The sequence below is a fragment of the Rhododendron vialii genome, chromosome 1a (assembly GCF_030253575.1).
Source record: "Rhododendron vialii isolate Sample 1 chromosome 1a, ASM3025357v1".
Classification (NCBI taxonomy): Eukaryota; Viridiplantae; Streptophyta; class Magnoliopsida; order Ericales; family Ericaceae; genus Rhododendron; species Rhododendron vialii.
In genome coordinates this window covers 35,526,310-35,551,915 of record NC_080557.1, presented here as the reverse complement: position 1 = coordinate 35,551,915, position 25,606 = coordinate 35,526,310, and the positions used below count along the sequence as shown (strand labels likewise).

At 39.1% G+C, this 25,606-nt stretch overlaps 2 protein-coding genes across 2 annotated transcripts; both read left to right on the top strand.

The window, feature by feature from the left end:
* Positions 1-2,893: 2,893 nt before the first annotated feature.
* LOC131334360 (probable inactive purple acid phosphatase 29) lies at positions 2,894-5,956 on the top strand. The gene is made up of 3 exons (XM_058369333.1): positions 2,894-3,254; positions 4,468-4,862; positions 5,401-5,956. Exons 1-3 carry the CDS (start codon positions 2,960-2,962, stop codon positions 5,839-5,841), a joined length of 1,131 nt encoding a protein of 376 aa, XP_058225316.1. The 5' UTR covers positions 2,894-2,959; the 3' UTR covers positions 5,842-5,956.
* Positions 5,957-14,948: 8,992 nt separating this feature from the next.
* On the top strand, positions 14,949-22,149 carry LOC131335927 (probable inactive purple acid phosphatase 29). Its single transcript, XM_058371494.1, has 3 exons — positions 14,949-15,296; positions 20,616-21,010; positions 21,539-22,149. Exons 1-3 carry the CDS (start codon positions 15,002-15,004, stop codon positions 21,980-21,982), a joined length of 1,134 nt encoding a protein of 377 aa, XP_058227477.1. The 5' UTR covers positions 14,949-15,001; the 3' UTR covers positions 21,983-22,149.
* Positions 22,150-25,606: the final 3,457 nt, after the last annotated feature.

The window sequence follows — 25,606 nt, the reverse complement described above, 5'->3', positions numbered from 1 at the left end:
TCGGCCGTCCGGTGGCCGGAGACGGCCCGGCGCGGCTGGTCGGTACGAATTCCCTACACACCATCGGTACCTATATCATTTTTGCTTATTATATCATAAGGTTTTTACTTTTTCGATTCACTACATTTGTACATTATAATGATTCTTTAGGCTAATTCAACTGTCACGTGCTTATTTTTTATTCATGACAGAAATTGAGAAATGAGTAACGGTCATCATCGAGCCAGGCCGGGCTGGCCCAGCCTGCCAAGTCACTACCCAAGCCCGCCCGCAGGTTGGGCTTAGTGGACTTTTATTTTTTCCCGGGCCGGGCTATCTTTGAAAACTTAAAGTCCAAGCCCACCCCCAGGCTTAGCTCAATCAACGGGCCAGCGGCCTGAGGATCGGGCGGGCCAGCATTTGGGCGGACCAGCTCACAATGGTCAAAATTCAAAAATTGCCTCAAAAGTGGAATTTTTTTTACATGCACACACTGTTTATGTATAGACAATATTTAAAACTCCCCAACGATGGTTTCTTGGTCCCCAAATGGATAGACAACTTGAAAACAATAAATTATTTTTTCCAAAAAACAAGGAGATTTTTGGGCTTGCAGCGGGCGGGCTGAGTAAAAATTCATAAGTCCAAGCCCGGCCCATAAAAACTTCGGGCTGGGCTAGCCCGCCTGTTGGACGGGCTCGGGCCGAGTGGGCTTGGAGCGGGCCGCGGGCCTTCGGGCTAAATGATGACCCTTAGAAATGAGAGTGTAAAATAATTGATTTTTATCAAATCAAACTAAAATTATTAAGATTATAAGTAGCTATACACAAATAATTATCAATAATATTCAAAATTAGGTATGTACAAAATAAATTTTAAACTCGGACGCTCGGGGAGCTGGGGCCGGGGCCCCCTCGGGCCCCAACATAGCTCTGCCCTTGCACCAAATATACACTAGATTGCGTGGGATTCTTTTTAGATCTCAAACTAATTATCAGAGTTGTTAGTTTGTTTGAAATTTTATTTGAGTGGTCCTTGCAAAAAATCAGCTTATTCGACTATAGTTAAGGGATTAATCGATTCATTCAATTGTTGTCCATGTGAATTCAGGTACGAAAATCGATCGAGCCATTATCGATATCTGAATGAGTTGACTATCTTACAGGGACTCTTAAATTTAATTTAAATAAATTGAAAGAATATGATCATTTATGTGGGACTCCGAGTTGGGTCTCATACAATATGGCGTACACTGTATGTACACCAAATGGTGTACCCATAGTTTTTTGTTCTGTCATATTAATTGTCAGCCCACATATGACAGGTCCTCTACTAATATTTAACAATTGTTTGTTTGTTGCGAATCAGTACAAGGTGGTGACAAGGTTACATATGCGAGCAAGACCAGCAATGAGGGATGAAATTGATTGAATTCTGTTAGCACAAAGACAAATTACTATGAGCATCTGTGGAAATTATTGGTCAGGATACTATTGTATATTAATCATGGAGAACATGATTTGATGAATTAAATATGCACTTCTTCATTCAATGTGAGATCAGTTCACTACAATTCGTCCGCTTATCACATAAAAAATACTATAGAGATACAGATTTTGGTCGCTATTAATCATTTGATATCGTATTTCAATATGTCCCTCCTTTAAATGTTCAAGTCCTGTGCATAGCACGGGTTACTACTGATACAAGTAAATATAGAGCAAAGTACAAGTTGTTTACAATAAAGAAATAGAAAAACTAAAGTACCCTGAGATCATGGAGGAGCCACAGAAAAAAGGAGGAGAAACGGTGAGGAAAATCTGGTGAAAATCGAGTAAGAATTACTCCCAAAACAATATCCTCCACAACATCACAGAGTGGCAGAAAATACACTCTATGAGTCCAAAATACCCCTATCATTCTAAGCTCAAATAGCTCAAACCAAGAATTTTTTGGTCAAATAGGACAGCCGTGGCTAGCCACCTCCAATTTACTTAGGCTCCGTTCCGCAACTCGATTTAAGTATTTATTTTTTAAGAAGGCAATTTCAAGCTAAAAAATAATGTGTTTACGTAAAAAAATTTCCTACCAATATGGATCATGTTTGATAGATCTCATTAAGATCTTTTATACGGCGAAAAAAAAATTAAAAAATTATTTTTCATTTACATTATTTTTGAGTTTAAAAATGTGAAATAAGGTGCTTATTTTTTCAGAAGGTTTATGGAACGAGGCCTTATTGTACATGTGTATCGAAAAGATTGACTTAACTAGCTATCGGTGTCGGCATGACATACGACATAGTATAATTTTTAATAATAACATGTTAGCATGACTAAAAAAAGAATAGGAAGACAAATCTCTCTTTGATTATATCATATTATGGATGTCCAATTAACTTAAATTCTCATCAAATTTTTAAAAAAAATGAGTAGCTCTTATCGTAAAGATGACATGTCAGAAACACCCCATCAAAACGCATCACAATCCTGTAGTGCATTTCCTACATACATCTTGCATGGACAAGTGGACTCCAACTCCTTTAATACTGAAAAATTATTGGTCGTTGGTCTTGGAGTTCCGTCACGTGGTGTCCCAGACACTTATGTAGAGCCCACAACAAATTGTATTGGGTCATTACATGGGGGTGGCTAAGACTACTGAATTAATACTCCTCCCTTCTTCCGAAAACCATTGGCATATATATGCATGGGAATATCCTGAGTGGTTATGTTAATTTCTTCGTCTTAAGTGAACCAGTGAGTTGTTAACGTCACACTAATAAGTAATAAATCGATTGACCATTAGAACCCAGGCAGATAAATGTCACAGTTGAAGTTTCTGCTTTCTTGGTACAACCCATTTATGATTGAATAGACCTGGGTAGGTTGGAGTATCATTTATACTGTATGAAGAGATGTCTATAAAGAAGAAGGAATTAACCCAACTACCTTCCCACTCCTCATAGTCTAATTCCCCCATGGCGAACGTTCATTTGGTTATGGCGGCCGTTGTGGTGGTGCTTCTTGTTTCTCTCTCCTCTGTTTCTGCTTCTGCTATTAGAACTACCAAACAACAAAAACAGTCTCTCAGGTTCAGCAAAAAGGGAGAGTTCAGGATATTGCAGGTAGCGGATATGCACTATGCGAACGGAAAGACTACTCAGTGTGTGGACGTGTTGCCGCAGCAGTTTGTGGGTTGCTCCGACCTCAATACCACTGCCTTCCTCCGCCGCATGATTGCTGCCGTCAAACCTCACCTCATCGTTTTCACTGGTACCTCCCACCCTCCACTGTCCACACCCTTATGGCTGATTTAACGCTTACTTCTCTTTTCTACTTCCCTCATTCCGTGAAACCACAAATGATAAGTACACATCTACCAACCACACCACACTCATGTGTTATGTTAGACAGGAGTGGTTGGTAAGTCTGTATGTAGCATTCCGTGAAACCTTGCTTTTATTTGTATTTGAATATAATTTTACTCTTCCTTCAATTTCCTAGAATTGAAAACTAGAAATATGTTGGGATTATTTCTCCTAAACCAATCCCACCCACAAACGGAACCGTAATCGGAAAAATTAACACACAATAAACAAGGTACAAAGAGAACACAACTAATATACGTGATTTCCCAAACTTGGGTACATCCACAAAAGAGAGAAATTTCCACTATTGTTTACAAATGGTTCACAAAGAGATCTACAACCAAAGTAGAAAGATCTTACCAAATACTCTCCAACACAGCTGAAATAGAGAACCCAAACAGAGAACAAATCAGCCCCAAAACCTGCGCACAGCAAATGGCTTCAAGGGAGAGAGGAAGTGGCTGCCCCTTTTGATCCTTGACCACCGAAAAAACACAAGCACACACAAGAGCACTTCTATTCCTCTTTTTCAGTAGATCAATGAATCACACACACACACTGATGCACTCCCCATTTTTCCCTTTTGCCTCTTTTCTTTTACTGCTCTCGGCTCTCTCTCACTGTTTCCGGCAAAACAAAAACCCTTATTAGCTTCCAAAAGAGGCTTTACCCACAAAGTCATGTGTGCCAACCATGTGCCATAAAAATGTCGAAACTTTCACAAAAAATACTAGCCCACAAATATATCTTTTGGGGCCAAAAACTATTGGGCTATTATCATGGGCAAAACCCAACAAAATAGTCTATGGTGTTAGTGCAATCGATTTAGTCCGAGAAGCAAAACTCTAAAACTGCACAAATAAGTTGCACACACAGTTCACCCACACACTCAAGATTAGAGAAAAAATCTATTTTGCGAAATTCTGATGATGCAATTGGAGCTTGTCGACGATATGATTTATGGCTTGGATTCGGAACGTGGAGGAACTCATTTCCTATAATTACATGACATGACTGTATTGCGGGGGACAACCATCTTAAGCTTACATACTTGAAGAAATGTTCCTAATCTTGCGTATGCCTAACTTTAACGCGTTCTCTCCATTCGGTTCTTGCAGGGGACAACATCTTTGGATTTGATGCAAAAGATGCAGCATACTCCCTGAATGCTGCGTTTTCCCCTGCAGTTTCGTCCAACATCCCTTGGGCTGCTGTTTTGGGAAACCATGACCAAGAATCTACGCTTTCTAGGGCAGGGGTGATGAAACATATTGTTGGTATGAAGCAAACCTTGTCCCAGTTTAACCCTCCTGAGGTTGACAAAATCGATGGTTTCGGGAACTATAATCTGGAAGTCCATGGGGTTGAGGGTTCAGCTTTTGAAAATAAATCAGTTCTCAATCTCTATTTCCTTGACAGTGGTGATTACTCAACGGTTCCGTCCATCCTTGGTTATGGCTGGATCAAACCCTCGCAACAGCTTTGGTTCCAAAACACGTCTAAGAAACTTCAGGTAACAACCTCACAGTTGCTTTAATGTTTCCGCACTTTGGGTTACTCAAAGTTTGGGTGTAATTTATCCTCAAAGTGTAAGCTCAGGGATCAGTATTTCGTGTTGGTATACTGTTTTGGTTAGCTAAGTAGAGGAAACATTTTGTGACCACCGAGGTAAAAATAAATTCTCAAAACGTTTCAAAGTAGTATAAGCTCAAGGATCAATATATCGTCTTGGTATGCTGTTTTGGTTAGCTAGGTAGAGGAAAGCTCAAGGATCAGTATTTTGTTTTGGTATGCTGTTTTTGTTGTTTGCAACGTTTGTTTTTGGCTCGGCCATTTTGCGACCTTTTGGTAAAGTTTTGAAAATATTGCGCAGTCGAACTTCAATAATTTTTTTTTTAAGAGAAAACTATTATGATTCTAAAAAAAAATTGAAACTTGGATAGGGCGGTCGCTTGGGCTGTTCCGCCCTCAGTCGTCCCTCCATCCCTCTCTTTGTGACTGTATCTCTCCATCAACATTCTTTGACTTTTTTTATCATGTCCTTGATGCAGAGAGCATACAAGAACAAGCCCGAGGCTGAGAAGGCACCTGCCCCAGGGCTCGCATACTTCCACATCCCATTGCCTGAATTCGCAAGCTTTGACTCGTCGAACTTTACTGGTGTCAAGCAAGAGGGAATCAGTTCTGCTTCAGTAAACTCTGGCTTCTTCAAAACGATGGTGGAAGCAGGCGATGTGAAGGCCGTTTTCGTCGGCCATGATCATCTCAATGACTTCTGCGGTGAGCTAACCGGCATTCATCTTTGTTATGCTGGCGGATTCGGATACCACGCTTACGGGAAGGCTGGGTGGGACAGGAGGGCAAGGGTGGTGGTGGCGTCTTTGGAGAAAACTAAGGGAGGTTGGGGAGGAGTTAAGTCCATCAAAACAAGGAAGCACCTAGATAATCGACTGCTCACTGCTGTTGATGTTCAGGTGCTTTGGAGTCATTAATTAACCTGGATTTGCACTCTTCTAGTAATTAATACGAATAAACCTGGATTAATTTGCATGGCAGCCCCTCAATTATCATGGCAATTAAAGGAATCACGCCCTGACTTTAGTTGCATCTCTCTCTCTACTACTCAATCAAAAATAAAAAAAGATTCTGGAAAAGAAAAACAACAAATGTCACTTCAAACTTGAGCACCCAATGACTTTTTAGCGCAACTTACCGACTTATTAGCAAAAGAGTAGTAAAATTTTACGATTACGTAGAGCTGGCATGGCATTTTGTTCCCATTTTATGATTATTCAGCAAAGAGTGTGTTGGTGATATTACAAAAGTTTACACCAAAAATAAATATTAAAATGGACAATTTAACAGGTTGAGTTGCGGAAATCTCGCTCTCTTTAAGGAGATTCAAGCCTTCTGCGGTAACAAACCAGTGCAGTAGAAAATCTCTGACTTGTCCCCTCCGGGATATAAACAGTCCGATAATTTATCGTATGGTTTGGACCTACTCTGCACAGAAAAAAAATTTAGTGTCAAGCGGGTATCACGTGGTGCCCACTCGTGCATCCGAGACGTCTATTACGTGTTTGAACGGCTCAGATTTGGAGAGAGAAAGTGTTGGGGTGAGAGGAAAGAGAGAGTTTCAATCCGAGTCGTCTAAAAGTGTATCGGACAGCTCGAATGCGCCGAGTGGGTACCACGTAGGATATATCTGCTCGGCACTGAAAAATCACTCCTTTGTACAAGTAGGAGAATCCAAAGCTCCACAAAAGAACACCCTTACAGTCTTACACTTTGCCCAAGACTCTCACGTACATATTAAAAACTCACAGGTTTTGAGAGAACAAAGATAGAGGAAAGAATTGAATGTGGAAAAAACTAGTGTTTTGGAAAAGTCTTGGTATTACTCTCGGCTCTTTTGCTAGGATTGCTTCTCATATACAAAGCCACTCAAGCAAGGCTTCTATAGGCATCAGAACATGCATATAAGGGCAAAATGTAAAAACGAAAGAAATCAAGCTATATCTCTTCCATTCATGACTAAATCCACTTGGATAGATATGCTCATGATTTTTTCTAGATTTGCTAGATATACTTCTTGATTCTTTTAGATTTGCTAGATGTACTTCTTGATTCTTCTAGATTTGCGCCTAGATATCCAAATACCTAATTAAATGAAGTGATTTCAAGATTAGATATGATCATGCAAGTGGATATCCAATTAAATGCTAAGATAAGAGCCATAGTTCTGAATACCGTTTCGTACAAGGTACCGGTTTTTCTACTGGTACGGAACGTACCGGTACCGGTCAGGTACCGGGTACCGTTTCGAATTTACCGCAACTACAATATATATAATAATTATATATAATTATAATTCAAAAAAATCCCCCATACCATGAAATTCATCATAAAATATCTATATTAAGACAACAAAATTCACCATTTGGAGTCCAAAATCAAACATTGCAAGTGTATAAATCGCGTAGAAAAATTCTATTAACAATAATACTTGTCATAAGACGTTGTTACTGATTCACGATCATAATAAATAAATTGTTGTTGTTGGGATTTTGGTGTGAAGTCATAAAACATTGTGTTTGCCTTTTTGTCCCACATTGCTTAGTTACAAAACTCTTTTCCACCTTAAATGACTTTGCACACTAGTGAGCTTGTGAATGAAAACCCAAGGAGAGGTCTCGCGCGCTCGGGAAAATAGACCATGGCCGAATGCAATTTGGAAAAACTGATTTGGAAACCAATTAACTGGGCGCGCGTCACGGGTTATTCGCGCGCAGGGGGTGTAACACTCCGTCCCACATTGGAAGTCTACATGGATGATCTTGGGCATATAACAAACCTTGTGGGCTACTACTAGTACCTTGTGCTTAAGCTTTTCAGCCATGTGGTGTGGCTTGTGGATCAAAATCAGGGTATTGGGCCAGTGGTCTGCTTGGGACGTTCTAAGGTGGTATCAAAGCCATCCATGTGCACGACCATGTGGGCCTTGGAGTTTGGTTTGATTTGGTTGTTGGTTTGATTTGTATTGGTGATTATAGTACTCAATCCCTCGCGAGGGCGCGAGGCTATAAAGTTGGGGAGATTGTAACACCCCTTGGTTCAATGGTAAGTTGTTCCTTGCTTTACAATATGTCCAAGTTTGAATCCTAGTAAGGTAACTTGCTTTTTATTGTCACACCCCGTCACTTCAAACTTGAGCACCCAATGACTTTTTAGCGCAACTTACCGACTTATTAGCAAAAGAGTAGTAAAATTTTACGATTACGTAGAGCTGGCATGGCATTTTGTTCCCATTTTATGATTATTCAGCAAAGAGTGTGTTGGTGATATTACAAAAGTTTACACCAAAAATAAATATTAAAATGGACAATTTAACAGGTTGAGTTGCGGAAATCTCGCTCTCTTTAAGGAGATTCAAGCCTTCTGCGGTAACAAACCAGTGCAGTAGAAAATCTCTGACTTGTCCCCTCCGGGATATAAACAGTCCGATAATTTATCGTATGGTTTGGACCTACTCTGCACAGAAAAAAAATTTAGTGTCAAGCGGGTATCACGTGGTGCCCACTCGTGCATCCGAGACGTCTATTACGTGTTTGAACGGCTCAGATTTGGAGAGAGAAAGTGTTGGGGTGAGAGGAAAGAGAGAGTTTCAATCCGAGTCGTCTAAAAGTGTATCGGACAGCTCGAATGCGCCGAGTGGGTACCACGTAGGATATATCTGCTCGGCACTGAAAAATCACTCCTCTGCACAAGTAGGAGAATCCAAAGCTCCACAAAAGAACACCCTTACAGTCTTACACTTTGCCCAAGACTCTCACGTACATATTAAAAACTAGTGTTTTGGAAAAGTCTTGGTATTACTCTCGGCTCTTTTGGCTAGGATTGCTTCTCATATACAAAGCCACTCAAGCAAGGCTTATATAGGCATCAGAACATGCATATAAGGGCAAAATGTAAAAACGAAAGAAATCAAGCTATATCTCTTCCATTCATGACTAAATCCACTTGGATAGATATGCTCATGATTTTTTCTAGATTTGCTAGATATACTTCTTGATTCTTCTAGATTTGCTAGATGTACTTCTTGATTCTTCTAGATTTGCGCCTAGATATCCAAATACCTAATTAAATGAAGTGATCTCAAGATTAGATATGATCATGCAAGTGGATATCTAATTAAATGCTAAGATAAGAGCCATAGTTCTGAATACCGTTTCGGACAGGGTACCGATTTTTCTACTGGTACGGAACGTACCGATACCGGTCAGGTACCGGGTACCGTTTCGAATTTACCGCAACTACAATATATATAATAATTATATATAATTATAATTCAAAAAAATCCCCCATACCATGAAATTCATCATAAAATATCTATATTAAGACAACAAAATTCACCATTTGGAGTCCAAAATCAAACATTGCAAGTGTATAAATCACGTAGAAAAATTCTATTAACAATAATACTTGTCATAAGACGTTGTTACTGATTCACAATCATAATAAATAAATTGTTGTTGTTGGGATTTTGTTGCGAAGTCATAAAACATTGTGTTTGCCTTTTTGTCCCACATTGCTTAATTACAAAACTCTTTTCCACCTTAAATGACTTTGCACACTAGTGAGCTTGTGAATGAAAACCCAAGGAGAGGTCTCGCGAGCTCGGGAAAATAGACCATGGCCGAATGCAATTTTGGAAAAATTGATTTGGAAACCAATTAACCGGGCGCGCGTCACGAGTTATTCGCGCGCAGGGGGGTGCAAATCCGGGATTTTGAGCCTCGCGCACTAAAAAAATGTTTCCTTTTCCTTTTTTTCCCCTGCCGTTTCGGTTTTTTTCCTTTTCCTTTTCCTTTTTTTCCCCGTTTCGGTTTTTTTTTTACCCCCTGACCCTCCCGGAAAATAGCCTGCAAAATTTCGGCCGAAACTAGCGAAACCACATTTCGTCCGGTATTTTCCGAGATTCCCTGTACCGACCGGTAAGGCCCGGTATTTACACCGGAACGGTATTGGGGGCTGGGGGTACCGGAATCTTATAAATCCGGGACGTACCGGCCGGTACGGAACGGGATTCACAACTATGATAAGAGCCTCTCACACAGATATACATGTGACTTGTAAAAGTTTAGCACCAAAAAATGTACAGAATTTTAATATTAAAATATTCAACAGAGTGTAAAAGGAGGCGATCAACTACGTATAGAAACCTCTTTTGGGCATAACTATAGAGACTTTAGCCTAGCGGCGACTTGCGAGACTCGCGAGGCCCAATCATGGTAGGTTCTGCCGTCCCCAGGGCTAGTGGATCAGCCGGACATATAGAAAGGCAAAGTAAAAGTATTAGGGAGCGTCATTTTATCCTTACTAAAAAGCGGGTGTCTCTATTTTTTTTTATTTTAAAGAAATAGCTTTGGCGCACTCTGTATTAATTGTGCGAAATGATTATTGCGGGGTGGTGTTCACTCTAAACCCCTAAACTTCTCTCCCTTGATATGGATTGCCTGACTTAGAACCAACTTGCTAGCCCTCCTCTTTCTTTCCTTGTCACTGCACAAGAAACACACGGTTAGTGCCTACCGGCCGGAAGTAGCCGACGGGTGCTCCGATGACTAAGTTAGTTCCATTATAGAGAAGGGAAGCTGAACTTAGTAGGAGAAGAGAACATACCTCATTAGGGTTTATCCTTATCATATATACAGGGGAATGCATGCCTTGAGGGCCAAATTCGGGGAGAGAGAGAGAGAGAGCACTCCCAACCCCGTGCCAGATGACATCACCAATCACCAACCCCCGTCTGCCCAAAGCGCCAAGAGGGAGTTCACGCAGGTGGCATGCCCAGCGGGCCTCGTGCCCCATCGGGCTGCTTGGTCACTCGGGCGGCATGTCCAGCGGGCAGTGGCCCGGGTGGTTAACAACCCATCGAACGTCAGCCAATTTATCCGAACGACGCAAAGTCAAACCAAACGACTATACCTAGTTGTGCGCTGTTACGCTTTCCGAACGATTCACATGAAGAATGTTCTGCTGGGTAGATGAGGCTCGACTATCATTCGGCAAACAAGCGGAAAGTCTTTCCGAGGCGCAACCTGACTTACAGACGAACTCAGACAACTAGACAGTGGATCTCCCCTCGTCTTTTAAACTCTTCGAACCTTTGGATCTTTCGGCTCACTACAGATATATTATACTATTAGAAACAAGCTCGTGCTTAAAGGACAAAAATACCTATTTAACCCGTATGGTTCACCAATTACGTTACCCATCAAAAAAGTTACTATTAAAGTTTGTTTTTGAAGAGGAATTCATAAGGTTTTTCTTGAACACAGCCACTATGGGTATAACGTGTCCTACAACTCACTAATATCTCTTTCAAAAGTTTGTATGCCAATACAGATTGTATCATTACTGACACTTTGATTTTGAAATTCCTTTTAAGATGAATGAAATTATTCGAAATGCATGAATTAATGTTAGTTTTTCTATCTAATTCATTAGTCCTATACATTTTTAGAATGTAACAAATTTCCATTATTGTGTACATGTTTCATAACCAGGGTCCTATAGTTCGGCAAAAGATGTTTAGTTACAAATAATTTATAAAAATGAGTGTAAAATTATATCTATTTACTATATGTTACATATATATTATACACTTTTTATTTTCTAATATCTCACGGATCGATTCGGATGATCCATGGTTTTCAAATGAAAATTCAATTCTAATCCGTATCTCATGGTTTTTTAATTTTCGAATCCGTGTCCGGACTAATAATCTATGAACAAAATCTAAAATGTACGGATTTGTTCAGTCCGAATCGGTTTCACAGTTTATCGGATTTTTTGTGCAGCCCAATAGGTGTTGAGAGCTTAGAACAACTTAGCAATTGATTAGGAAAAGAGTATTGTTAGTGCAGTTGTGCTACAGGTATAGCAACTCATGTACAGCAGCCGTGCACAAATTCATTTTGCGTCCATCTTGAGTTCTACAAAGATGATCAGAGCCGCTCATTTTGTTCTTAATATATTATTTAGGTTCCCTGTAAAAAATTATCTCAATTCGATACTGGTAAGGGCATTTACGAATCATACAACTTTACTTCAGAATTTGGCCTGAATTTCTGAAACAAAGTTGGATAATTTATAAATGCCCTTACCAGTATCGAATTGAGAAAATTTTTATATGGAACCTAAAGAATATATTAAGAATAAAACGAATAGCTCCGATCATCTTTGTAAGACCCAAGACGGACGCAAAATAGATTGAGCTGTGCTACGTGCACAGACTGCTGTGCACAGCAGCCTTTTCCTCCCGCCCCGGGTCGCACAAAGATGATCGGAGCCGCTCGCCTAAATTCTGAAGTGATTTTGGGTGTTTTGTTAACGCCTCTAACGATATCGAACGAAGCTCATTTTTTACAGAGACCTTAAACGACATATTTTGAACAAAATGAGCGGCTCCGATCATCTTTGTGCGACCCGGGGCGGGAGGAAAAGGCTGCTGTGCACAGAAGTCTATGCACGAATCATTTCTGAAATAGATTTGTGCGTGGTTACTGTATGGGGTTTGCTGTACCCCTAGCATTTCTGTGTCAGTGGTTCACTTGCAAAAGAGTAGTGATATTTTACGTACAGAATTTATGTATGTAGAGTTGACATATCGTTTTGTGCTAGTTTTATACTTCCTTCATTTGAATTTAATAGTTATTTTTGGGAGTTCGTGTCATTTTTCAATCGACTGTATCTTGTAATTATAATATTTTATGTAATTTTAAAAACATTGTCTTATAGAACTAATTAAGATCTATCAAACAATATTCATATTGGATATAAAATTTATTATCAATTTAAAGATATAATTTATTTTTTATACGGTTAGAATTGAACAAGAGACTATTAAATTCGGACGGAGAAGTAATTGTTTAGCAAAAAGAGTGTAAAAGGAGATGATCAACTATATAAGAGCATGCCTCTTCAAAAAAAAACTATATAAGAGCATGTACATCAAGCCTAGCAAAATTACCTACCCAAAAAGGTGCTTTTATGTTTTCCCGATGCACTTTTTCCTTTAACTCTACACAAGACTCTCTATAGTCTATCATAGAAGTTCAAAAAAAAAAAAAACCCAAAGTCATAAAATTTACCCAGAAGCTCCAACAGATGAACGGACGAAAAGTGGAGAGCCGGAGATCAACCCACATCCCAGACTTCCTTCATCGTCGATCATCGGAGCTAGCCCAAGGAATAGTTCGTTGCAGAGATGAAGAACCAGAGAAATACTCCAACGAGATCAATGGACGAAGATGGACGTCGATCGTTTTGCAGATCTGTCCGTTGTTGCTCTCCCCGTTGAAGTCGATCCTTCTCCCCGTTGCTGCTCTCCCCTTTCTCTTTCCCCAATCAAACCCTCTCCGCCGCTACCCAATTCTTACTCCGCCGCTTGTCTACTACTGGAGCACGGCCACGACATACGTGGAATCGAGCCGATGAGGATCGGAGAGGGTCAGATGTGGTCTGGAGTCTGGACCATGAAGATAGGATGAGGAAGGAGAGAGAAAAAATAATATTTTATTGGATACCTTGTGAACAGTAGATCGGTATATCTGGAGAGGTTTTTGGGTTGAGGTAAAATTGCTTTTTGTTTACCTAGGCTGCTGTAAGCTGTTTTGGTACCTTTAATTAGGTAAAATAGCTAAAAGGGTGGTTTTTGCTATTCTTGTGTACATGCTCTAAGACATGTTTACGAGAGTAAGTATTTACATGGTTTTAGGTAAAATAGAGAACAAAAGTGAAAAAATGCACTACACCAGAATAGGTAAACAAGGCAAAATAACTTTGTCAGAAAGCTCCGGTATTTCTAGCGAAGCTACAGCATAGGTAGTACTCCCTCCGTCCCTATTTTATAGTCCAGTATTCCATTTTGGGCTGTCCCTTAATAAATGTCCATTTTGTAAAGTTAGTGGGTAAAAGTTGGTGAATTTTTCATTTTGCCTTTAAAAGTAGATTCCATTTTAAAAAGTTAGTGAGTAAAAGTGTAATGATGATGGGTAAGTAGGGAAAATGAAGGAAAAAGTTGATGTGAAAGGTATAATGATGATGTCTTTTTAATAAGTTGGAGTTACGAAGCATGACACTTAAAAAGGGACGGAGGGAGTATTAAACAACTATTATTTCTTCTTTCTCCCCTCTCTCTTCTGTCTTCTTTCTCCACTCTCTCTCCTCTATAATTGAGAATGTGTAATATTTTATACCCTCTCCGTCCCAAATTGGATGACAATTTTTGATATCTGTGCTAATTTCAATTCATTATATCTTTCAATATGAATTTCAAAAAATATGCAATATGAATATTATTTGATAGTTCTCGATCAGTTCTATTATACAATGTTTTCAAATTTGTGAAAAATATTATAGATTAAAATATATAAGCAATGAAAAATGGAACAAATTTCAAAAATTGTCATCTAATTTGAGACGGAGGGAGTAGTATTTTATAAGGATATAAATGATAATAGAGAGTATTGGTGTGAAATTGAAACCGCTTCAAAAAAAAAAGTGTGAAATTGAAAGAAATTTGGATAGGTAAAATGAAAAAAATGTACTATTAAATAGGTGAAATACATTTTCATTGGTGTACATGCTCTAAAGTTCTTTTAGGTGTGACTATATAAAGCTCTTTTGGGTGTGACTATAGAGATTCCAAGCTAGTGGCGGGACCTGTGAGGGCCAATCATAACAACTTTCTGCCGTTTCACCAATGGCTAATGGATTACTGTTTTACTTGTGAAAAAGCAAAGCATGAGTGGGAGGTGGGGGGAACGTGGGAGACGGAGTGAGAGACTTGGGGAAATCCCATTCATTTTCTATAACATATATGTCTTTCAGTGTATAAAATGAGACTAACGCTAGCGTGTATCGAACTCGAGACTAAAAAAATATTAAACTATATTTTTTATCACTGCGTTGTGCATGTTCGATACATCGGATAAAAAAAATCAATGTTAATTTTTTATCTCGTGCATTGAACAAGTACAAATGCTAGTATAACGGGTACAAACGCTAGTTTACTCCTATGAAGATGTCTATAAGAAGGAATTGACCCAACTTATACCTTCCCTCTACTCATAGTCAAATTCTCCCATGGCGAACGTTCACTTGGTTATGGCGGCCGTTGTGGTGGTGCTTCTTGTTTCTCTCTCCTCTGTTTCTGCTTCTGCTATTAGAACTACCAAACAACAAAAACAACCACTAAGGTTCAGCGAAAAGGGAGAGTTCAGGATATTGCAGGTAGCGGATATGCACTATGCAGACGGAAAGACTACTCCGTGTGAGAACGTGCTGCCACAACAGTTTGCGGGTTGCTCCGACCTCAACACCACCACCTTCCTCCGCCGCATGATTGCTGCCGTCAAACCTCACCTCATCGTTTTCACTGGTACGTCTCCCACCCTCCACAGTCCACACCTTTAGCTGATTTAACGTTTACTTCTCATTTCTACTTTCCTATGAAAGATGTGTGGTTGGTAGATGTGTATGTAACATTCCGTGAAATCTTGCTTTTATTTGTAGGACAAAATACGGATTACCTCCCTATGCTTTTTGTGCATCATCTCTTTGAGTTTTTAAAATGACCAGTTCACCTCCTTGTGATTTCGGACTAAAGTGCTACTGTTATGTTTTCCTTCCAAACTTTTATTTTTTTGTCAAACGGAAATTTCCTTCCAAACTAATTATTTACAGTGGTATAATCAAAAAAGGATAATCAAAAGTTGACACATCAGTTTTTGATTATTCACTTAAGAGATTGTGAAGCTTCACAATGGTCACTTCTAGTCCATAACCAAAAATAAGGGCCAACTACAATTTCACTCTCTCTCCCCTTCTATTTCCTGTCATTCACTTCTCTCAATTTACGTTTTTTTTGGGCAAAAATATATCAATTATCTCTCTTAATTTTGGAAACAAATCAGTAACTTTCTTCCCTTTAATTATGAAATTTTTTTTGGAAAAAAAAACGGGAAAGAAGAGTGAAATACTTTAATCCGGCGATGATGAGTTGAGTTATAGATGATCAAGAGATATGAGCTTCACTTTTTGAGGGAAAGAAAGAGAAATAATTTGTAGGTGAAGTGAAGAAGATATAGAGTAGACGAAAAAAAGAAGAAAAAAATACCAATTGAAACACGTGTGTATACAAATTTTGGAATTAGTTAACTTATGTAGCGTGGAGTCCACAAATTTTGATTATTGAAAAAGGTTGTTAGTTTTGGTTATTTAAAGCCCAAAATTTGATTATTTCTAAGGATGTTGCTAAGTTTGATTATACCATTGTGAGTCATCTTTTGCACTAACATTATTAACTTTAAAAATAATTGACTTTTGATTATACCACTGTGGATGGCCTAACAGAAGGTGTGCTACACAAGCCAATTTTGAGAGTTGGAAAGGAAACAAGGATTTAATAAAGCTGAACTTTTGTGGAAAAAGACATTAATACCCTTATTCTATCTTCCCCAGACAATATCCTCTCTCTCTCCCTCTTCGCGTTTAGAGATTAAATTGTACAAGGCGGAGATTGAGCGGCAAAGGCAAGGATGAATGCCACCTCACCACTTGGCTCATCCAGTGCATTCAATTCCTCTTTTTCCAATCACTTCCTCATACTCAATTTAGTTTAATTCTTGTATATTATTTATATATTAAAATTTTAATTGTTTCTATTTTCAATCTTATTAAACTGGTGCGAAGATTGTAATTAAGTTGTCTCTAGAGTTCTCATAGTTAAATATTTTCTCTTTATTTCGGACCCTATGAAGCAGAAATTTGATTATAAGAGCCCTAAAGAAAAATTTAATTATGATCATTTAGAATAATAAGATTTTCGCACCGGTTCAAACGGATTAAAAATTGGAGCACTTAAGTTTTTAATATATAAGTGGTCTAAAAAAATTAAGTGCTCCAATTTTTAATCTGTTTGAATCCGTGCGAAGATTTTATTATTTTAATCATTTTATTTTGAATGGTCATAATTAAATTTTGTCTCTAGAGCTTCTATAATCAAATTCATGCTCCATAGGGTACTAAATAAAGAGCAGATACTTAATTATGAGAGTTATAAAGACAAAATTTAATTATGACCATTTACAATAAAATGATCAAAATAATAAAATATTTACATTGGTTCAAACAGATTGAAAATTGAAACATTTAATTTTTTTTAGACCATTTACATAAAAAAATACGATTGAAAATTGAAGTGTACCAATTTTTAATCATATTTTCATCCATGCCTTTGCCGCTTAACCCTTGTACACGGCGGGGTAACTTAATCTCTCCCGTTTATCCTTTCTCACTCTTCCCATGTATCCTCCCCTACTTTTTGGGATCCCAATCTCATATCTCAGTTCCCCTTCTGACATTTCCATCTCCGCTTTACCCAACTACGGAGTATGTTGTTTCGAAGAGAGTGAGAGACCCACGATTCTCTTCTCCAGCCAACGCTGTCGATTCCCTCCGTCGTCATTGTCATCATGATTCTTTCCATCGCTGATGATGTCGGCTTAAGAATTAGTCTTTCTTTTACAGAATTTGAAATTTTTCTGAATGATTTTTGTTAGTATTTAGGTGATATTGAAGCATAGCGAAATTGTTTTAGGTTTATTTATGGAGCTGTTTACACCCATTTTTGGCCAAAAATCCAGAAGTGAATTTACGGGTTAAAAGGTGGCCTCGAGGGTCGCAGCTCTAGCCTTGAAAGACCTTACGACCGGTTGCCCACGAATTAGGGCCGGTTCTTAAGAAATGATGGGCCTCCCATCATGGCCCAAATCAGTTAAAAGGCCCAAGGATTAAATTAATCCACTAGCTTGAGTATTTCATCCAAGCCTAATCCAAATTCCTAGAGGTAACAAGGCCCACGAAATAGGCCCAAATTGATAGAAACCCTGGTTTGTTCTCACCAGGCTTGGGCTTAGAAGGCTTACAATGGGTAAAGGCCCATGACTTACCAACAAGTTCAGGCCTAACTTAGAAATAGGCCCATTACTTTAAGAGAGCATCTTTAAAAGCCTTCAATGGGCAATGAGGGGGCCTCAAGCTGCTCACAAGCGACTCAAAGGCCTCAAGCTGCTCACAAGCGGCTCAAAGACCTCGAAGCTGCTCACAAGCAGCTCAAGGGCCTAGAATATTCTTGCTGGGCAGGACTGGGTAAGTTGCTCACAAGCAGCTCAAGGTCTGAACTGGCAGGACCCCATTCTTCAGGATGATGCAAAGACCAGCAACAGGTGGCGTGCATGCAACCCATGAAGATACTAGTGAATGACTCCTGCAGACCTAAGCAAGCTGCTCACAAGCAGCTCTCCCAAGCCTGCTTGATCTTTTTCTCGATCCTTCTTCCGTAAAGAATCAAGCTCAAAGGGTTTTTAGGACCCACAAGAGGTGAAAGGCCCAATGAAATGATAGGAAGGCCTGGAATATTTTTAGTCTACAGCTGTGGTGGGCCCGGAAGGTGGCCATGCAAGCAATAGCTTGAGTATTGAAGCAGCTCAAATGGTCTGGATGCTGCAGGGTCTGAAATTCTTTGTGCCATTTTGCAGAGTTTTGCATAAAGAGGGAGGATTTCTCAGGCCTTTGCTGTATTCTTGGAGTATAAGGCACGTTTTGTTCAAAGAGCAGTCCCCTCATTGGAGCATTTTGGAGCTGCTCAAGCCCAAGCCTTTGCTAGAAGGCCACTTGGCAGCCATGCATTGGAGCATTTTGAAGCAGCTCAAGGCCTATAGTCCTTATAACTCTCAGTTTTGGAGGCCTTGGAAAAGGTCCACGACCTCAAAGCTCACAGCTTATGCACTTACATTTTCATTCCTATCAAGCATTACTTGTATTCACTCTAAAAATAATTTAAGTTTTCATCACTTTCCCTGTGCACAAACCCCATGAAACCGTTAATGTAGTTTGTTTAGTTCAACTTTAGCTACGCTTTCCCTTTCTTTCCATTGTTCTAGCTGACGATAAGAAAACTTTAAGTCCTTAGCCCGCAAAGGCAACCAACGAACCATCACGAGGCCTTACCCTTTGGGCCTAGCACTATCGTTTGAAAGAAGTCAGATTTTTGAGGCTTCCAGGCCTTAAAAACAACTTGGACAGCGGGCCTGTCCTGGCACGCCCGCAACACATTTGCCAATTCGGTTTTTACACATTTTTGTGAGAAATAGGAACGTCTCTAAATTCCAGTTGGGTTCTGTCAATTGTAACCCGTTAAACACCAGAATTGGTTGTATAAGTGTACATGGGTTTCAGCTAGTGTTGAATTCATGAAATGAATAAGTATGGGCACCAAGTGTTTGACGTTATTCCTCAAAGGACCTGGATTTCTCTTTTGTCCTTGTTTCTGCGTTTATAGTCTTATATGGATTGGATAAATTGGCTACAGAAATAGAGAGAACTGTCGGGAGTGCAGAAGGTTGCCGGAGGGTGGTGAGAGAGAGAGAGAGAGAGAGAGAGAGAGAGAGAGAGAGAGAGAGAGGTGGGTTGCTGGGTGAACTTGGGTTTTCAATTTGTTCTCTGTTTTTTTTTTTTTCTTTGATCCTGGGTTTTCAATTTGTTCAGACAATTCTTAGGGCAATTATGAGAGAAACTGATGTAATAATGGGTAGACTCATTTTTTGCGTTGCAGCCCTTGGGGCATTTTTGTCTGATCAATTGAGTGCATGGTGGGTGCTGTCAATCTAGACAAAATTGGGTTCAACTTCACAAAATTGGGTTTTGCCATTGAAGGTTTTGGTGGTGTTTTGGTCTAATACCCATTTTTGTCTAAAAGGATAAAGGGTGTTACAGTCATTTGAGCGATAGCCATTAACAGTGTTAGCTTGGCACATTAGTCCGAAACCACGAGAAGGTGAATTGATTATTTCAAAAACTCAGGGAGGTGATGCGCAAAAGGCCTAAGCATTCTTTTTCTGATCTTCTGTTTTCTTGGGTTTTTCACTGATTTATTCTCTCCATTACATTTTCGAAAAGAGAAAATATATTACATAGTAAATAAAATGTAGGACCAAACTTGTGAAAAAAAGTGGTCTTAATCTATAGAATATGTCTTCCATTTCGAACTTGTCACAGTACAATACCAAATTTATAGATATAATAAAAGTTGTCAAGATTAGTGCGCAACTCCAGAGGGCTATATCCCAAAGGAATCCTAATATTTCCTTCTGGTTGATTTTGATCTAGCAACCATAAGGAGGTAATCCGTACTTTGCCCTTATTTGTATTTGAATATGATTTTACCGTTCCTTCAATTTCCTAGAATTGAAAACCAGAAATGGTCATGGTGTTTGTGCAATCGATTTAGTCCAGAGAATCAAAACTCTAAACTGCACAAATAAGTTGCACACACAGCTTGCCCAAACACTCACAAGTTTTCGCAGAAAAATTCATCCCAGAAAGGCAGAAACTATCAAAATGAATGGTGATGTGTTGTTGCACATACAGGATTAGAGAAAAATTCTATTTTGCGAAATTCTGATGATGCACTTGGAGCTTGTCGACATTATGATTTATGGCTTGGATTTGGAAACGTGGAGTAACTCATTTCTGATAATTACATGACATGACTGTAATTTCTTCACCTATAAACATAACTACATAAGGTTATTGCAGGGGACAACCATCTTGAACTTCAGCTTACATACTTGAAGAAATGTTCCTTTATCTTGCGTATGCCTAACTTTAACGCATGCTCTCCATTCGGTTATTGCAGGGGACAACATCTTTGGATCTGATGCAAAAGATGCAGCATACTCCCTGAATGCTGCGTTTTCCCCTGCAGTTTCGTCCAACATCCCTTGGGCTGCTGTTTTGGGAAACCATGACCAAGAATCTACGCTTTCTAGGGCAGGGGTGATGAAACATATTGTTGGTATGAAGCACACCTTGTCTCAGTTTAATCCTCCTGAGGTTGGCAATATCGATGGTTTCGGGAACTATAATCTGGAAGTCCATGGGGTTGAGGGTTCAGCTTTTGAAAATAAATCAGTTCTCAATCTCTATTTCCTTGACAGTGGTGATCACTCAACGGTTCCCTCCATCCATGGTTATGGCTGGATCAAACCCTCACAACAGCTTTGGTTCCAAAACACTTCCAAGAAGCTTCAGGTAACAACGTCACAGTTGCTTTAATGTTGCTCTATTCAACATACTTAATATTTTGCGTTTTGGGTTACTCAAACTCAAAGTTTGGGTGTAATTTGTCCTCAAAGTGTAAGCTCAAGGATTAGTATTTCGTTTTGGTATAAGCTCAAGGATCTGTATTTCGTTTTGGTATGCAGAAACATTTTGTGACGGCTGAGGAAAAAATTTCGCAAAATGTTTCAAAGTATAAGCTCAAGGATTAGTATTTCGTTTTGGTATGTTGTTTTGATTAGCTAGGTAGAGGAAAGCTCAAGGATCAGTATTTCTTTCCGGTATGCTGTTTTCGTTTTGTTTGCGACGCTGGGCGGTCAAACTTAAATAATTGAAACTTTTTTAAGAGAAAACTACTATAATTGTAAAGAAATTTTGAAACTTGGATAGGCGGTCGCTTGGGCTGTTAGTTCCGCCCTCAGTTGTCCCCCCATCCTTCTCTCCGTGACTATGTCCCTCCATCATCATTCTTTGACTTCTTTCATCATGTCCTTGATGCAGAGAGCATACAAGAACAAGCCGGAGGCTCAGAAGGCACCTGCCCCAGGGCTCACATACTTCCACATCCCATTGCCTGAATTCGCAAGCTTTGACTCATCGAACTTTACCGGTGTTAAGCAAGACCCCATCAGTTCTGCTTCAGTAAACTCTGGCTTCTTCAAAACGATGGTGGAAGCAGGCGATGTGAAGGCCGTTTTCGTTGGCCACGATCATCTCAATGACTTCTGTGGCGAGCTAACCGGCATTCATCTTTGTTATGCTGGCGGATTCGGGTACCACGCTTACGGGAAGGCTGGGTGGGACAGGAGGGCAAGGGTGGTGGTGGCGTCTTTGGAGAAAACGGAGAAGGGAGGTTGGGGAGGAGTTAAGTCCATCAAAACAAGGAAGCACCTAGATAATCGACTGCTCACTGCTGTTGATGTTCAGGTGCTTTGGAGTCATTAATTAACCTGGATTTGCACTCTTCTAGTAATTAATACGAATAAACCTGGATTTGCATGCACCCCCTCAATTATCATGGCAACAAATGTCACTTTAAACTTGAGCACCCAACGACTTTTTAGAGCAACTTACCGATTTATTAGCAAAAGAGTGGTAAAATTTTACGATTACGTAGAGCTGGCATGGCATTTTGTTCTCATTTTATGATTATTCAGCAAAGGGTGTAAAAGGAGGCGATCAGCTACAGAAACCTCTTTTGGGCGTAACTATGGAGACTTCAGCCTAGCGGCGACTGGTGAGATCCGTGAGGGCCAGTCATGGTAGGTTTCTACCGCCCTGCCAAGGGCTAGTGGATCAACCGGACATATAGAAAGGCAAAGCATCAGAGGGCGTCATTTTATCATTACTAAAAAGCGGGTGTCTCTAATTATTTTTTTTTTGTAAAGAAAAAGTTTTGCCGCACTCTGAATCAATTGTACGAAATGATTATCGTAGGCATTTCTGGGATCTCACTTGAGTGTACCATGAGCTTGGCAAGTGAGAGGCCAACAACAATATGAGACCTTAGGTTGGGTACTCGTTTGAGCAGTGGGAACTTGATTGTGTTGTGTTCCAAGGATCAATCACACACTCACACAATCAAGGAGACACGAGATATTTGCGTGGGTTTCCAAGAGCAGGTACATCCACGTGGGGATCGGAGAGTTTCACTATACGAGAAATACAAAAATATTACTACATGGGAGCACCGATCACTCAATTCCACTCAATTTTTCCCCATAATTAGAGCAGCTCTACCGATATGCTATATGTATCCATTGTAAAAGTTAAATTTGACTCCAGCTCACCTAGCTGGGAGTGAGCAAAAGTTCGTTATCAAGTGTTAAAAAGTGCCCACAAATAGGTGTTAGAACAATTTTAACATGAATATTGAATCACTTGTTGCACTAGAGTTGATTTTTTGTGCCTTCGTCCCTGTTTTGAGCCATATCAGAGTGCCAAAAACATTGCTTTTAATTCCTCCAACGAGAATCTAAATGTTAGCACAAAATCAAGTACGAAATGGAGGCATTTAACATAAAAACACAACTTCAGACACAATTGAATGCAGATCCGTTTGATATATATGGATTCCTGGGCATCGAACTGCTAAGGATAAAGTTGTGTTTAAAATTTTTGTTTTATAATTGCATGCATAGTATTGCTCATGTAAAAGTGCCTACTGATGACTAGTGCAATTCAAGACTCTCGTCAAAAGTAAGGCTTGTTTAGTAGATGCGTGATGACATACTTTCTTCCAAATACTTGACTTATTACAAGCATCTTATTAAAGACCAGTTTTATTTGAATAGCTTCATTGCTTTTTGTGGGTTGATTGTCTTAGGGTGAGTTTTGACAAACTTTTTAGGGAACCGCACTGTCTTTCTTATTGTTTCTCCCGATTCTTACGAGATTGGAGTATAATTTTTACATTCTATTGTTCGTCTTGATGAGAGGAATCGTAAAAGTATATAAACAGGAACCAAAAGTTAAAAAAATAAAAAATTCATACAAAAAACGACGAAAAAGGCATGAAATGTCTTTTAGGTCTTTTCCGTGTTTTATACATTGAAAGTGGCCACAGAAAAAAAAGACGAAAGAGGTGAGGAAATCTGCTGAAAATCGGGCAAGGAGTACAAAACGATATCCTCTACGGCTCTACCACATCATGAAGTGGCAAAAAATACACTCTATTTTCACGTGCTTCCACGCTCTAAAGTCAAGGGAAAATAGCCACTGAACGCGTTTAAACCGGATAAGTCCAAAATATCCCCACCACTCTAAACTCATACAGCTCAAACCAAGAGGGTGTTTTGGTCAAACAGGACACCCATAGCTAACTAACTTCAACTATATGTCGGTAGCTATACAGATTTATTGTTAAATAGATGATTTTTAAGAATAAATGTTTAATATGATTCAGAAAAAGGATCAAAAATTCCTCTCAATTATGTCGTTATGGATGTCTAATTAACTTAAATGTTTATGAAATTTAAAAAAAAAAAAAGACGATCAACTCTGATTAGAATATGACATCTCAAAAAGACTCTATCAAAATGCACCACAACCCAGTAGTGCATTTCTTGCATTGCATTCTGCAGGGATACATGGACTCCAAGTTTCTCAATACCTTTTCTCACTACACATTTACCTAAAGCCCAAGACGAAAGAGTATTGTGACACCACGTGACAATCGCTAAGACCAATGAATTAAGAAAAAAGTAAGTGTAGGAACACACCTTCTGGATACAACTCCAGGCAATACTGCATCCGGAATTGAAATATACATGTGAACCCATATATATCAAACGGGACGCGGGGGGGCTGCTGCCCTAATTTTGGGACCCACCCCGGTCTCGCTTCGATGATCTGAATCGTTCACTTTGTAGAGCTCGTCGAGTAGAACAATTTTTCAAAAAATCAGCTTAATTGGATATCATTAAGTACCTGATCGGAGCCCATATTACTCTTAATCCATGGGTTACAGCGGATTTGATCCAGTGTTTCGGATCCATTCTTTTTAAGATAAAAAGGTTCCGATCAAGTACTTAATGATATCCAATTAAGCTGATTTTTTGCATAGTTGTTCTACTCGACGAGCTCTACGAAGTGAACGTTTCCGATCATCGGATCGAGACCGGAGTGGGCCCCGAATTCCGGGGCAGCAGCGCGGGACAGCAGCCCCCCTCGCTCTATATCAAACAACTCTAAATACAATTGTGTCCGAAATTATATTTTAAAATCGTGTCCGTATCGTGAGATTATTGCTCCTGAATTAATACTAATAATACCTTCCCTGTCACTGCTTCTGAAAAGAATTTGGCATATTGGGAATATTCATTTCTGACTGCTCACGCTAATAAGGGAAAATTTCAAAAAAACCACTGAACTTTTTAACAACTTGCAAAAAAGCACTTGGACTTTTACTATTGACAAAAAAACACATAAACTTAGCATTCCGTTAGCAATTAGGTCTCTGCCGTCCAATTTCGTTTAGTCCTAACGGATGGAGCTAACGGAAGGCGTTAATTTTTTTTTTTTTTGACTTTTTACATTCAAAAATTACTTGTAACTCTTTCTTTTTTTATTGGTAAATAAATATGCAATAAAGTTCTTTTTTTCTTACTATTTATAAAAAATTACTTTAACTCTATTTTTTGCTATTTACAAAAATAACTTTAACCACCATCTTTTTTTTTACTTTCAAATTTTACCTTTCCCCTTCTTTCTCTCTCCCTCTTTTTTTTTAGAACTTTAACCCCACCCCACCAATCAACTGCCAAAGCTCTAGCTCTAATTTCAGAAATTCAAAAAATTACTTTTAACCTCTCTTTTTTAGAATTCTTGTTTTTTTTTTTTTACTTCCAAAATTACTTTTAACTCTTTATTTTTAGTAGTAAATAAGTATGAAATAAAGTTTTTTTTCTTACTATTTATCAAAAATTACTTTAACTCTAATCTTTACTATTTACAATAATAACTTTAAGACCCATTTTTACTTTCAAATACTCTCTCTCTCTCTCTCTCTCCACTGATGAAAATCCTCCCCCCTCTTCTCTCCACTGATCAGTTTGGAGAAACCCAAAA

Coding starts and splice junctions, on each gene's coding strand:
- LOC131335927 (XM_058371494.1), top strand. CDS start 15,002: ATGGCGAACGTTCACTTGGTTATGGCGGCCGTTGTGGTGGTGCTTCTT. Junction 15,297..20,615: donor TCACCTCATCGTTTTCACTG/GTACGTCTCCCA, acceptor CGGTTATTGCAG/GGGACAACATCTTTGGATCT. Junction 21,011..21,538: donor ACACTTCCAAGAAGCTTCAG/GTAACAACGTCA, acceptor TCCTTGATGCAG/AGAGCATACAAGAACAAGCC.
- LOC131334360 (XM_058369333.1), top strand. CDS start 2,960: ATGGCGAACGTTCATTTGGTTATGGCGGCCGTTGTGGTGGTGCTTCTT. Junction 3,255..4,467: donor TCACCTCATCGTTTTCACTG/GTACCTCCCACC, acceptor CGGTTCTTGCAG/GGGACAACATCTTTGGATTT. Junction 4,863..5,400: donor ACACGTCTAAGAAACTTCAG/GTAACAACCTCA, acceptor TCCTTGATGCAG/AGAGCATACAAGAACAAGCC.